Source organism: Lycium barbarum, chromosome 5 (assembly GCF_019175385.1).
Source record: "Lycium barbarum isolate Lr01 chromosome 5, ASM1917538v2, whole genome shotgun sequence".
NCBI lineage: Eukaryota > Viridiplantae > Streptophyta > Magnoliopsida > Solanales > Solanaceae > Lycium > Lycium barbarum.
In genome coordinates this window covers 27,083,411-27,099,167 of record NC_083341.1, presented here as the reverse complement: position 1 = coordinate 27,099,167, position 15,757 = coordinate 27,083,411, and the positions used below count along the sequence as shown (strand labels likewise).

The 15,757-nt window shown below is 33.9% G+C and overlaps 2 protein-coding genes across 2 annotated transcripts; one reads left to right on the top strand and one right to left on the bottom strand.

The window, feature by feature from the left end:
- Positions 1-976: 976 nt before the first annotated feature.
- On the bottom strand, positions 977-7,598 carry LOC132640775 (alkaline ceramidase-like). Its single transcript, XM_060357527.1, has 3 exons — positions 7,239-7,598; positions 2,990-3,263; positions 977-1,669 (listed from the first exon to the last, which is right to left on the bottom strand). Exons 2-3 carry the CDS (start codon positions 3,241-3,243, stop codon positions 1,156-1,158), a joined length of 768 nt encoding a protein of 255 aa, XP_060213510.1. The 5' UTR covers positions 3,244-3,263; positions 7,239-7,598; the 3' UTR covers positions 977-1,155.
- Positions 7,599-9,844: 2,246 nt separating this feature from the next.
- Positions 9,845-15,737, top strand: LOC132639356 (triacylglycerol lipase 2-like). The gene is made up of 9 exons (XM_060355808.1): positions 9,845-10,006; positions 10,118-10,225; positions 11,170-11,310; positions 11,420-11,530; positions 12,148-12,291; positions 12,384-12,424; positions 14,650-14,729; positions 14,813-14,908; positions 15,418-15,737. Exons 1-9 carry the CDS (start codon positions 9,845-9,847, stop codon positions 15,735-15,737), a joined length of 1,203 nt encoding a protein of 400 aa, XP_060211791.1.
- The last annotated feature ends 20 nt before the right edge of the window (positions 15,738-15,757 follow it).

Sequence of the window (15,757 nt, the reverse complement as noted above, 5' to 3'; positions counted from 1 at the left end):
CAATTTCTAAAATGCAAAAGCAAAAACATCAGCCAAAAAGACTACTAGTTAGTCCATGTTAGTCTTCTGTGTGAGTAAAAATCAGTGTTTAAAAAGGCAGGGGCGTAAGGCGGGACGTTTTACATATGTCTCGGTGAGGCGTAAGCCCCGAGGCACGGGGGGCGTAAGCCTCATGGGTATTTAATTTTTTGTATTTCATAAAATAATATAATTATAACAAATATTTTTAAATAGGTAAAATTACATAAAAAATAAAAGAAAAGTATATATATATATATATATATATAACCTTACAAGTATAAACAATACAATGAAATAAAAGTTATTATGAAATGCAAATCAACTCTAACATCTTAACTTTCAAACAATGAAAAAATCACAATTTGTTAAAACAATATTACTATCATACTATTCATTGTATCTCCCTATAAATAACTTTATCAGTATTATAATTGAAACGTAACTCCTTCATGAATAAAAATAAAATTACTTTCAAATAGAGAAATAATAAAATATAATAATTTTGATACATAGGACAAAAGACCAATGACAAGTGAAAATTCACAATTCGATTATGTATTCTTAAAAGAAATATTAAGTGATATTCACCCTCACGATGTTCTCATATAATAAATATGCAATACTACGACTTGTTATTTGAGTTATACCTAATTTTCTTATTTCGGTAAATGAAAAATTATTAAGTATCAATCATTTGTTAAAGAATTATGAGGGTCAACAGTTTTAATTAAGAAATTTAACATATAATTGTGTAAGAACTGTTAGCCGAGCCCCGAGCGTTGAGCGTTAGGCGTGTTTAGGGCGTACAATCGGGCGCTTAGGGCGTAAGCCTCACAGGAATTAAGCCCCGCACGTGAGCCCTGGGGCATTTTGCTAGTACCCCGCCCCGGGGCGAGTCCCAGAACTGTCTTTTAAAACACTGGTAAAAATATATGGTACACCGGGAGACCACTAATTGTACAGTAAAAAATTTGATTACTACCCAAACCAGTAAACTGATTCAAACTTTCATATACACAATACTCCGCATTGGAGAAGACAAAAATTCACGAGTCCTGGCATGGCACCTTGCTCCTTGGTGCCATTTCATGCACTGCTTTTTCTTACAGGGTGAGTTCGGAGTAATAACTTCTGCTACTGAGCTTTCGGTTTATGGATCTTTACGTATGGCAAAAATCCGAGGAAGTGCTTGATTTTTGGATTCCATTCTCTTTGCTGAGCACGGCAATACATCAAGAATGCATTTGCGAAGTACACATTAAAACCCATAAGGACATGCCATACTGCATGACCTTGTGGATTAAAGTACCAGCGTGAAATGTCCTTGCAGAATAGACGATCACACAGCCAGCAAACAGCTCCAGCTAATAAAGTGGCCACATATAACTTTGCAAGCTGCCTTGCGGATCTGTCTTCTGTATGAATGTAATACTTATATGCGCGAGGAATGCAAAGAATGCACAATAGTGCATAATGTAGCATGAAACCAAGACCAAAGCGAATCTGTGAATGCAGAATGGCAAATGCAGCACCATAAAGGAACAAAAAAGTGGGCATTGTACTCTTGTAATGCCAATCTGGTGAATAAATGATGTAAATATAGAGCAGCATTTCCCAGACCATGGGTGTCTCATCACCTTGCTGTTGCCTATCAATTTAAAGCATGGATCATAATGCATTAGCATAAACCATAAAACTCAAGCACATATCAGCAAGTATTATCTAACATATGGATATATGACAATTGTTTTCCATTCATTCTGTATGCACGAAGCAAAAATATAGTTTAATCTAACAAGAAACTTCAATATCAGGCATACAACATTCACACAAGAAGCAAGAGGGATTAAAGGAGGTCAACTTGGTATCTAGTTCATAGTCAGCTTTATCCTGTTATGCAGCAAATTGACAAACATGAGATTGTGGGCATTCGTTTATACAATATTTAATATCCGAAGGAGCTACACCATTCAAGTGTTGACACGTTAACAACTTGGAGGTTAAGCAATTGGAACTAGTAGAGGAAAAGTAGTACAGGCTAGTCCAATTTATGTGATGTAATTTGAATTGACAGAGTTTAAGAAAGAAATAGACGTTTGAAACTTGTAGTCTAAAACACGTCAAAACATCTGTGTGACTATAAAACTTTTAAAACACTATAACATTTGTGTGGTTACAAAAGCTTCTCATTAAGGGTAAAATGGGAAATGTAAAGTTAATTGTTCCCAAATTTAGAAGTGTCATTCTTTTGGAATAGACTAATAAGGAAAGTATATCACATAAAGTGGAATGCAGGGAGTAACATTTAATGCATTAAATAATAATTGAATATTATCAAATTGGTGCTACATGCCTTCTGAAAGAGATCTAGCCATCAAAAGTAGCACCACATAGTTCCCTAAGAAAAACAAATCTTTTAGGCTTTACCTCATGGTTTGAAGAGGAAAAAAAAAAAAAAAAGCCAAAAAGAATCAGAATGAAATAAATGTATCATACACATATATGAATTTCTTCCAAGACAAGATGCCAAAAAAAAAAAAAAAAAAAAAGAGAGAGAAAAGTCATCCCAATAACCTGCTACAAAGTTTACTTGCCAAAAAGGACAGTAAATGATCTTCTGTCAAGGTTAAACCAATAACTAGGTAGCATGAGCTGCCCACAAGTACTAAGGTCAAGTTCCTTTTACCAAGCTTTTTTAGGCTTTCAACAATCCTGGCGTTCTATTAGCTTCTTCAAAAGTTCAATGTAGTAAATGAGACAGAGCTATATTCTCATGCATTTAACAAAATATAGGTTCTCATGTTAATAATGTAGTACTATAGGTAGTCATGTCAATAATATAGCGCTATAGGTACTCATGTCAATAATATGGATTACCTTCTTCATGTTCCGGCAATGTGGGTAATAAATAACAATAAACCAATTTTATAGATAAAATAAAATGGGAAATAAGGGAGAAAGTTCTTACATCTGCCGCAACGTCGCATGATATATCATGCTCCCTATGGCAAGTATTATATTTGACATATGAAGGACACTAAACCTTTTCTCAAACCGCTGTTTGAGGGCATTCACAAGACCAATCAAAGCCAAAATTATGCATGGAACATTTGATATGGTATTAAAGAACTCTGCAATATAGGAGGAGCGGACATAATTTAGCTCACACCACTCTTTGGTAGATGTTACAGGACCCCAAAAGTTTGACATGGCATCTGCCATTTTTCAAAATATATATGTACCTGAAATGAAATAATCAGCTAGTGAGCAGTTGTAATATTTCTTTGTAAAAATGCAATTCCAATATTTTATGTAATGATAATAGTTCAGGCATATCTCATTAGTTACTGTCATATCTAGAGATCAATATTTCAGTGCTTCTCTACAGGAGGAGGAAGAGAATTCACAATACCAGATGTAGAAACAGTTGGGCATTAGTGATTGAGTCTTTGAACAACTAATGTGGACAAAAAACTATTACGGAATCACTTAATAAAATAACAGAACAGTGAGATTATATTTGCTAAGACAAATAGTGAACAAGAAGTTTTTCTGGTCTTCTCGAGTAACATTAAGGACCAAAGGTTTTTCCAGTTTAGCTTTACAAAATTTTGAAAAAGCTCATTCACCATGCTTAAACCAATTTGGTATGTGAGATGCACATATCTTGGATTCTATTAGTGAGTATAGGCTAATGACCTATCAACAAAGGGCAGATGCGAGAGATTGAAAAAACAGAATCATCAAACAGTTTTTCCATGCTTAAACCAATTCAATTAATTATCACAGAAAGACCACCATAGCAGAGGCATTTCACATGATATTAGAGTACGTTGTTTCCTATCTGAACAGAGCTTATTCTCAATCAATCTATCCCATTTTGGCACATTTCTTATATCCCTTTCTAAGAGCAGCCACCAAATTAATAAAAAAATTGAGGTCAAGATGCAAAAACCCTTGAATCACCAGTAAAATGCAACTTATAGTTATAGCAAGCATTTTCCTTGATATCCTGCTAAAATGAAACCTTCCCACCCATGAGCCAGCCAGGGCATTCGACATGGGTGGAAAGAGCATCGGAAGGGTTACTAGGTGTTATATGTGTTAGCTGTATTTTTTTATTTTTTTTATGAAGGATGTGTCTACTGAATTATGAAAGTGTCAACCACTTGCTCCTTCACTGTACAGTTGCAGAAGATCTCTGGAGTATGTTTTTATCAAATTTTCGACTAGTTTGGATCATGCCTCACAGCATCAAGGAAGCTTGTGCAAGCTGGTGTTCATGGAAAGTTGATAAAGCCATCACGAAAATCTGGTTAACGGTATCTGCTAGTGTTTTTTTGGTGTATCTGGACAAAGAAACCGCAGATGTTTTGATGGAATCTTAACTTCAAATCACTCTAAAAGCCAAATGTTTACTAAATCTGTTTAGCTAGCTCAACCAGGCCCCTGTATCTATTTATCTTTTTTGGATTCTATCAGCACTCTAGTTATGGCCTAATTTTTTGTATATGAGCTGACTCAATCTCTCTTTTGCAATTTTTGCTCTTGCATTTGCTTGATGCTATTAATGAAATCTACTTACTCATCAAAAAGAGTATCTGAAGGATTACTTCACCAAAGGTGATCACAAGTCACACATCGGCATGGGAAATCACACATAATATATATCAATATTTTTTTTTTTTTATCAAGCATCACTAATTTTATGTACAACAAAAACCACCACGCCTCAATCTCAAGCAAGATGGTCGGTGTATCACTAATTTTATGCCTCAATGTTTTTTGGCAATACAAGCGCCATAAAACTCTATGTTTGCTTCCTCTTGGGGGTAAGGGGTTTCTTTCCTTGTCAGAGACGGGCTTGTGGGGGCTTAATTATTAAAATAAAATATTCTTCCCAACTATATCTCTACCTTAAGAGCTGAGTGTCTATTGGAAACAACCTCTCTATCCCACACAGGAAGGGGTAAGGTCTGCGTACACCCCACCGTCCTAGAACCCACTTGTGAGATCACACTGGATACGATACGTTGTTGTTGTATATTTCTACCTTAAAATAGATAATGATATTTCAAAGAACTATTTTAACCCTCAGGGGTTGGCCTGGTGGTAATTGGCTTGAGCCTTGGGGTGCTCCCTTTCAAGGTCTCAAGTTCGAAACCCACTGGGTGCAAACAATTTCTGAGGGCCATCGGACTGGGGTAAAACCCTGAATTACCCGTGGTGCACTTGCGGGAAACTCCTTGCCGAGGGCCTGTGCACCCCCGGGATTAGTCGGGGCTCAAAGAGACCCGGACACCCGGTGCTTAATCAAAAAAAATATTTCAAAGAACTATTTTCTGAGAATTTTCCTAACATTGCTGCTATATTATATCAATTCCTCTCACATGTATACTTGGTGCATAATCTCTGCACTATCTTTCATCAAAATCCAAAATCAGCAACGAACGTATCCTCCATGCTTTGCTAAAAATGGCTGAACTAGTAGAACACCAGCATATATCGCTTCATCAGAAAAACATTATATATCAACTCGACCTAAAGATAATATATCCCCATAAAACTCATGCGCACAAGCATTCTATGTAAGATTTGACATGTTGTTCTGCGCCATAATTAATAATGCATTATATTATGGTCATTACCTTTAAACTTAACTATCCATTCACTGTCCACTAATCCACATATTCGACATTAATTAAAATAGTCAAAATTGATAATAAACTCAAACATCTGTTTCATTCACCTCATATAAACCTCATTCCCAACTTAACACAGAAAGATCCATTCCTACTGAAATTAAACATTAAGATCACCGTGAGCAAAATTGTCCACTAATTCACGAATGCAAAATTAACTGAAATAGTCAAAATTGATACTCCCTCTGTCCCACTTTATATGACACTCTTTCCTTTTCAGTCAGTCCAAAAAAGAATGACACCTTTCTATATTTGGTAACAATATAACTTTAAACTTCCTTTTTTACCCTTGATGAGATGAGTTATAGCCAAACAAATATATGGCTTGTTTTAGACCAAAAGTTTCAAAAGTCTTCCTTTCATTCTTAAACTCCGTGTCAGTCAAAGACATTCATATAAATTGGGACTGAAGGAGTAATAATTAGCAAAAATCAACTCCAAACATCTGTATATTTCACCTCATATAAACCTCATTCCCAACTTATCATGAAAAGATCCAATCCCTACCGAAATTAAAATTTAAGATCACCGTGTCAAAATTGTCCACTAGTTCACGTATTCGACATTAACTAAATAGTCAAAATTGATACTCTCTGGTTTCAATTTGTTTATCTGATTTTGGCTTGACACGGAGTTTAAGAAAAATTAAAGAAGGCCTTTGAATATTGTGGTCTTAAACTAAAATACGTAGAATGTACCAAAACTTCCTTTAATCCGGTGGTCTTAAACATGCCATATGGAAAGTTGGAATTAAAGAGTTCCCAAAAAAGGAAAGAGGCATATTTATTTAAACAGACTAAAAAGGAAAGTAAGACAAACAAATTGAAACAGAGGGAGTAATAATTAGCAAAAATCAAAATCCAAACATCTCCGTTTCTTTCACCTTATATAAACCTCATTCCCAACTTATCACGAGAAGATCCAATCCCTATCGAAATTACACTTTAAGATCACCGTGAAACAAAATTGTCCACTAATTCACGTACGCAAAATTAACTTAAATAGTCAAAACTCCCTTTGTCCCAATTTATGTTATACTTTTCACTTCCCGATATTCAAACTGCATGTTCTTTGACCAATATTTTAACATGTATTTTTTCACCAAATTGATATCAGAAAAGTTGCAACTTATAGTACTTTTCATATGATTTTCAAATATATAAATCTTAATCTTAAAATATTGAGTTGATCTAATCCAATTTAGCTTCGACGCTTAGTCAAATTGACTCTCGAAAAGCGAAAAGTATCACATAAATTGGACACAGGAGTAATAATTAGCAAAATTCGACTCCAAAATCTGTTTTTTTTTTCACCTTATATAAACCTAATTACCAACTTATCACAAAAAAAAAAAAAAAAAAAAAAAACCACATCCCTATCAAAATTAAACTTGAAGATCACCGCCAAATAATAGAATCTAATAGCATTACATAAAAAATGTTTAATAAAAGTGTATCAATTTTATGACTTATTTACCAGGTACAATAAATCCATGCAAATAAAGTACAAACTTACCTTTCAAATCAGATGCAATCCACCCTATGAGTTTGCTGTAAATCTGTATAGATTTGCTCCTCTAATATATATATATATATATATATATATATATATATATATATATATAATAAAATAATATATATACATACACAGCAATCTATCTCTCTTTCTCTCTGCTAGGGTTGAGAAAAAACATTAAAAAAAAGATGGATTTGTAAGCATTAAATTTGGAGTTGCTAATAGAAAAGGAAGGGAAAGGATCCGCTAATATTAGTACTTATATTTTACGTTTTTTCAGATGCTAATATAATGGGGCAGAATTTGGATTTGTGAGAGAAATATTTAAATGTCACGCATGTGTGTCAAGGAGTATATCCAATTTTGATTCAATACTTATACTATATTTTTAGTGAGCGTTTGGATATATATAACAAATGAGAAATTCGAAAAACAAAATATTTTGATGAATAAAATTGGAGTTGGCTTTGAATTTTTGTGAATTCAGAAAACAACTTTTTGGAGTTTTTTAAATTCAGGAAAACTGTATCAATTCTATGTTCAAATAATTTTTTGGAAAAAAAGTGAAAACTATCTGTTACCAACCGATCACTTAATTGTATAATCTGATATATTTTTTATCTATTCATATTTTTGTCATTAATAAATTATCTAGTGTATGCCTTTATTATTAACCAATTTCAATATGAAATGAATGCATTCACGTGTTCAAATTCACAAGAAGAAGAAATTCAAATTTACTCTTTAGCGTTTAATTATGATTTAAAATTTTCAGCATGGAGTTTTATTAGAGTTCAAAGGACCAAAGAAAGATTCCTAACGCGCTCTAAAAGTATTATTAATAAAATCATTTAACGGAAGATAAAATTGTTCAATTTTAAATAAGATAAAAATATATTTGACCATTTTTTCTTGTTTATAGCTCACTTTTACCATAGACTTGGAAAAGACTAAGCTAGGAATTGCAATTTTTTAAAATATAAAGAAGGTGATGTAATTCAGATGCAAGAACAATTAATTGAACCACAATCAAACAAGCAAGATAAGATACAAGGATATGATTAAGAAATAGAAATGAGGGAGAATAGACTTTAGAAGAAAAGAAGGGATAATTTAACAATTAAAATGCAATAATTCTTAGATTCAATCTAAGGGAGAAGAGAAATGAACTCATACACAGAGATCATTACTTAGAGAATCCAAGAGAAGTTCATTGAAGAAATAAGAGGGTCTTCCCCAAAATTCACAAGGAGCCTAATCAAATGTCATCTAAAATCTAACCCTAATATGAAAGACTTTGAAGACCGTTTATAGTAGTCTTGCACAGATAGCTAAATTACAAGAATGATCATATCCACTCGAACATATTGGTGGCCTTGAAGTCTTCCTTCCATGTTTCCTTTAAGTCCTCCAACTACAATATGGTTGGAAGAATACTCCAAAGTCCTTGATGATCTCTGTGGTTGTCATCACTTGAAGTCTTTATGGGTGATTGAAAGCTTTCATATTCAAGATAGTTCACACCCTCACTCTTGATATGCCTTGATTTGTATCAGAAGGGGTTTCGAATATACAATTATGTGAACTTTTAACGCTAAAATCGTAGCCAAATTGGTAGCAGAAGTCCCTAATTTATTTTAATGCACTCAATAGAGTCAATGACAATGAACTTAACGATTTTAACAACCAATTCTTTTGGACGTGCCTTTGGTCATAAAATATAGTCTTGAATTTCGATATAAGAATATCAAGTTCAATTGTTCCTCTATAATATCTCAAAATCTTTCAATTATAAGAAAATAACTACCAAATTATCACGTTTAACTTAATATTCTCTTCTCACTTTTTGTATTAACATAAACTGTCTCATTACCTCATCTTATTAATGAATAAAGGGAAGCTCTTTGAACTTTCTCCGCTAGTGTTTGTGAGTATTTGAACTGGTTATTTGCAATTCAAAAATTCTTGTCCAGCCAGTTCATATCATTCATACATAATATTTTGCTTTAAGATTTTATTTTTTTCCATATTTTATCAGTAACAAATTCTTTGCGGAGCTACGATCCAACATATGAAAGAAAAAAGTGTTTCTATCTATAACTTTACCACTCAGTTAATTTTGCTTCACTTTATCCCTCCTTCATTCACGTATCTTCTTCAGTTAAGAAATATGAAATCTTTCTCTTATTATATAAATCTAATTTTTAATTTCATCCGAGAAAAATCTATCTTTTTCTCAATGTCTTTATCATCGAATCCTACAGTGTTCCATTTGATATATAGGAACATATTTGATGAATAATTGTAATTTTGAAGTGCCACTCGACCTAGAGCATAAAGGAAAAATTGGATATCTTTTAAAAATAGTTTCTAGTGTGAACTATATATAACCAATCAGTGTTAAAAACAAAAGACACATAAATTGATAATTCTACACATCATCGTGTGGCGTCAACGATAGAAAAGAGAAGCTTTTGTCAATACCATTTCTTGGAATTAACATCATACCTTTTTCTGTCTGTTCTTTTTTTGGCACCTCCAAATATATTATAAAAAGGAAACAAATTGAACTCTGGACATGTAAGGAACTCAAAGTTTCTATAGATATGGCTTTAATGAGAAAATTAATTACCACAAGTTTAGTACTAGTTATTTTCTTTGTATCAACTGTTTTTGCAAGGAATATTCTGCAAATATGGAGCGAAAATGAAGATGGTATTTGTACATCTATGGTGGAAAATCAAGGCTATGCTTGTGAAGAACACAAGGTATATATGTTCAAGATTTTACAATAAACTTACAGAATTGGAGATTATATTACACATTTGGTTTTTTTTTTTTTTTTGTGTTAATTCGGTTATGTGTTTTTTTTTTTTTAGGTGACAACAGATGATGGCTATATTCTGAGTTTACAGAGGATTCCTAAGGGAATATCTGGAGAGGCAGCAACAAAACCACCTGTTCTTCTACAACATGGACTATTAATGGTTAATTAATTCTTCATTTTGATTTTAACTAAGCTCCCTATTTTTGTTTTTTGCTTGATATAGGCTAATTTATAAAAACTTCGAAATATCTTTTTTCCAACTTAACTTCAAATGTTTTATTTTCTCAAATCTCAATCAATTCATGTTCAGATGCCCTTTTACAAGCTCCATTTTTTGTGGCGATTAAGCTCAACACATAAGACTTCTAGTGATGGTGGTTGATAGATCGCCACAAATGCTTTTTAAATCAAATTTTGTCCTTAATGGAAAAGATAAATTCAGTCCATAGGGCGCCACTAAAACATTACTTTCCGCTATAATCTTTAAAGATCGCCACTAAAACTATCACTTTTTTAAACCAACTTAACTTTTTCATTTTTGAGTCGCCAAAAAAAATCTTAATTGTTAAGGTGGTAGCGTCTACTTTCGATGCGACCATTTAGATTGCCACTAAAACTATCACTTTTTTTAAGAAGCTTTTTTATTTTGAGTCGTCTCGTGAAAAGCCTTACTTAACTTATTGAGGCGCTGGTGACTACTTTCAGTGGCAAGCATAAAGATTGCCATTAAAACTATCACTTTTAGGCGAACTTCCATTTTTGAGTAGCCATGACAATGACAAAGTTAAGTTAGGAATTTCAGTAAGGGTATTCAAGATTTATTATGTATGCAAAAAAGGTAATTTTGACCTATAACGCAGTATAATTTTCTACATCCGGATTATAACTTTTCGATGAAGAGTGTTGAATTGACCGCTCTTCAATGTATGTAGCTTCGCCACTGCCCATGAATAAGTCTTACTAGTTGAGGTGCTCGCGACATAAAGTCGCCACAAAAGATCTCATTTCTTGTAGTAAACCAAGTCAATGCCATCTCAGCTGTTAATTTGTTGTAATTAATTGAAACGTTAATTTAAACTTAATTTTTTTTATCATTAATTACAGGACGGAATTACATGGCTACTAAATCCTCCAGATCAATCATTAGCTTTTATTCTAGCAGATGATGGTTATGATGTTTGGATTGCAAATACACGGGGAACTAAGTATAGCCAAGGACATACCTCACTTACTCCTCAAGATCCAGTTCAGTTTCATTAATCTTTTGCACTTCAATCTCACATACACATAAATATTTATTAAATTAGCAAAACAACAATTTCTATAATTTAATCTGTTCGTTTATAATGAACAGGCATATTGGGAATGGTCATGGGATGAATTGGTGGATTTCGATTTACCTGCTACATTTAAGTATGTTCATGACCAAACTGGCCAAAAGTTACACTATGTTGGCCATTCTCTGGTGATTTTTTGTCCTTTTCTTTTATACTCCCCCGATCCCAAAAAGATTGACACATTTCTATATTTAGAAACATTATAACCAAATTAAAGCCTTCTTTTATTTCTTAAACTCCGTGCCAAGTCAAACTAAGATAATCTTTTTGGGACAGAGGGAGTAGCATTTTACACGTTCTTTTCTTGATCTAAATAACGGGATTCATTCCACAGATGGTCATCAAACTTTCAATTTTTCATTTTCACCAAAGTAACAAAATTAATTTTGTCACTTAAAATTGTAGAAATAGTGCCCACTAGACATTGTTCAACCCCGTTTTAAAAAAATATGCACTACCCTGGAGTTTATTCCACATGTGAAAATCCATGACAATGTTATGGAGTTTCACCAGTTGAATTTGTAACTCCATGATTCTGATATTTTTCAATTTTAAAGGCTGAAAAGTGGCTATTTATGAAATTTTTATCCAAAGTTCAATATTTTAAACGACAACAATTAGTTTTGTGATTTTGGTGGAATAACGAAAGTTTAATGAGCATCTTGACGGTAACCCTCTCAAAATGTGAACATAATATTTTTTTTGAGAGATAACTAAATTTTCTATTTTCTATTTTTGGTGTCAGGGGACCCTGATTGCATTTGCTGCCATTTCAGAAAATAAGCTAGTAGACATGTTGAGATCAGCAGCTTTGTTAAGCCCTATTGCTTATTTGGGGCAGCTAAGATCACCTCTTGCAAAAAGTGCTTCTAAAGATTTTATAGCTGAAGTAAAGGAGCTAATTTTCTTCCACTCTTCTTTGTGATTTTGGTTACACTTCAATAAAGTTGGTTCACATTTCCTATTTATATTTGTTTACAGGGTTTGTACTGGTTGGGGATTCATGAATTTGATCCAAGAGGGTAAGATATTCCACTTATCTCATTTAACTAATGCTTTTACTAAGAAAAATATTGGAAGTTAAGAGAGGAGAGATAAAAAAAGGGAGGAGTAATCTCGCTAATGATCATTCAACTTGAAATTTATTGTTCCAAAGTCATAAAACAATTTTTTTTTAATGAAAATTCCGAAAATAAATCAACTATCTTATGAATCATAAAAAAAAAATGCTAAATCTTGTCTGGAAAGCATTTGTAAGCTGCCGCAAGAATAAAATTGTCATATGAGTATAGCCAAATCAACAACTTATCATTAGTGGGCGCACCACACCTATTATTTTTACGTGAACACAATAATTGTATACTAAAAACTAGAAATTGAATAAATATAAAAATATTGACTAAGCATTCAAACTTAAAAAATAATTTTAGATTAAAGGCAGTCACACACCCACTGCCACTACTAAAAAATCACTATTTTCCCACTGAATTTCCCACTTTAAAATGTTCAGTGGCTATTCCCACTGCGGTGAGAAAAACCAAAATAATAGTGTTTTCACACGGAAAAATTAGGAAGTTTCCCAGCATGGGAACCTGTTCCTAACATGCATTTTTCCTAGTGAACTGGTTTGATGGGAAAGATGTGGAAAAATCATGTTTTATAGCACAAATTTTCCATTGAATGTCGGTGGGAAAAACTTTTATTGCTAATAGTGTACTTAAAAATTCTAGATTCACGTATTATTGCTTACTGTAGGAAATCAATCCGTGATTTGTATTGATGTATGAAATTCATTATATACAAAGTAGGTATCTCCCTATCAGAATGATACTAGGCTAAATTATAGGACCTAATTACGATACATAAGGAAGAGAATATTTACATAGACTATTACATAGTCTATCACACCCCCGCAGTCGAAGCGGGAGGTTGTCGTACGCTTAGACTGTCCCTGAAATCATCAAAGAGCACGCGCGGAAGACCTTTAGTGAAGATATCTGCGATCTGGTAACGGGACGAGACGTGAAGAACACGAACTTCTCCACGGGCAACTTTCTCACGTACGAAATGTATGTCCATCTCAATATGTTTAGTGCGTTGGTGCTGAACTGGATTACCTGATAGGTATATGGCACTAACATTATCACAATAAACCAATGTAGCTGTCCGGATGGGACAACGGAGCTCCAAAAGAAGGTTGCGAAGCCAACAGGACTCAGAGACGACATTAGCGACGCCACGGTATTCGGCCTCGGCACTCGACTTAGACATAGTAGGTTGCCGTTTGGATGACCATAAGAGGAGATTATCGCCAAGGAAGACACAGTAACCTGATGTGGATCGGCGAGTGTCTGGACAACCACCCCAATCTGCATCTGTATAAGAAACAAGAGAGGCAATGGAGGATTTGTACATATGGAGACCAAACTCAATAGTACCTTGAATGTATCGGACTATGCGTTTAAGAACATGCATATGTGCAACCTTTGGATCATGCATGTGAAGGCAAACTTGTTGAACCGCATAGGAGATGTCTGGTCTTGTGAATGTAAGGTACTGCAACGCGTCGACCAACTTACGATATTGGGTGGGATCATCGCAAGGAGGCCCGGCCGTGGCACTAAGTTTGACTTTGGTGTCGACCGGTGTCTGACTTGGCTTAGAGGCAGTCATGCCCGCACGCTCTATAATATCTGCTGCATAATTTTTCTGAGAGAGAAACATGCCGTGTGAAGTCCGGGTAACAGCGATACCCAGAAAATAGCTTAGAGGGCCCAAATCCTTCATAGCAAATTCGGCACTAAGCAAAGACATGATGGATTTTCTGAGAGCATCTGAGGAAGCTGTGAGAATAATATCATCAACATATAGCAGAATGTAAGCAATGTTAGAACCTCGACAATAAATAAAGAGAGAGTGATCAGATCGGCTATGTGAAAAACCAATAGTGGAGACATAGTCTGCAAAGCGTTGGAACCATGCACGGGGAGCTTGCTTAAGTCCGTACAACGATGATACTAGGCTAAATTATAGGACCTAATTACGATACATAAGGAAGAGAATATTTACAATATTTACATAGACTATTACATAGTCTATCACTTACCATACACAATATTGACGTGACACCATTTAAGCAAAATAGAGTACCTTGTTATGACTTCATTTTTTAGTTATTTATCTCACATCAAAAAGTCATTTCATGTTTGTTAAATTAATTTGGTATTTTCACTTATGAGTAAAACAGAGAGGCAGTTGTCAAACTTTTGCAAAAAATCTGCCAAGATCCAGGCAACAATTGCAGTGACTTGATGACTTCTTTTACTGGTATCTCAATTCTTCACCTACTCATTCTTTTTCCATTTTCTTTGGATTTCTTTTTTTAATCGGTACACTATTTGTGATGGTAGGTCCAAATTGTTGTGTGAATTCTTCAAGAACCGATATTTTTCTTGAGCATGAGCCACAGGCGACAGCAACAAAAAACATGGTCCATATAGCCCAAAGTAAGTTATCTAATGCAATGAACAAATAAAAGTTTGAAATTTTGGGTTAATTTCACGTATGGTCATTGAACTTTACTACTATAACGATCAAGTAGCAACTATTTTTTTGTTGAATGAAAGTAACAGTACCATGTGTGAATTATTTCTAATCAACAAAAATGCTAAGGACCGGAAGGTGAAATAACCTCCAACGCCAGGTTATCCCTGAAAATCCACACATAGTTCGAGGAGCGTAGGTAAAATTAATCCTTAGAAATTTATGAGTAATTCTTTTTCATAAAATTGTCTTCAAATGAAGCTGCAATCAATGGCGGAGCCACGTAGAGTAAAGGGTGGCCAATTGAATACTTTTCATCAAAAATTTAAATTATACAACAAATATAGAAAAAAAAAAAAAAAAATATATATATATATATATATATATTAAATCTTGAACACCCTTAACCAAATTTATGGCTTCACTGTACTACTGGCTACAATGTATTGATTGATTAACGGATTTTGGACAGTGACAAGAAAAGGGACCATAGAAAAATTCGACTATGGAAGTGATGAAGAAAACAACAAGTACTATGGTCAGCCAACTCCACCAGAATACATAATGGCAAATATCCCAAATGATATCCCTCTTTTTTTAGCCTATGGAGGGGCAGATTATCTTTCTGATGTGAATGATGTGAAGACTCTGCTGGATAAATTGCAAGATCATGATCCAGACAAACTTGTGGTGCAATATAGACAAGATTATGCACATGCTGACTTCGTTTTTGGTACAAATGCTAAAGAAGTTGTATATAATCCTATAATGGCCTTCTTCAAGCTTAATTGAGAAGATCATAATAAGTTTGA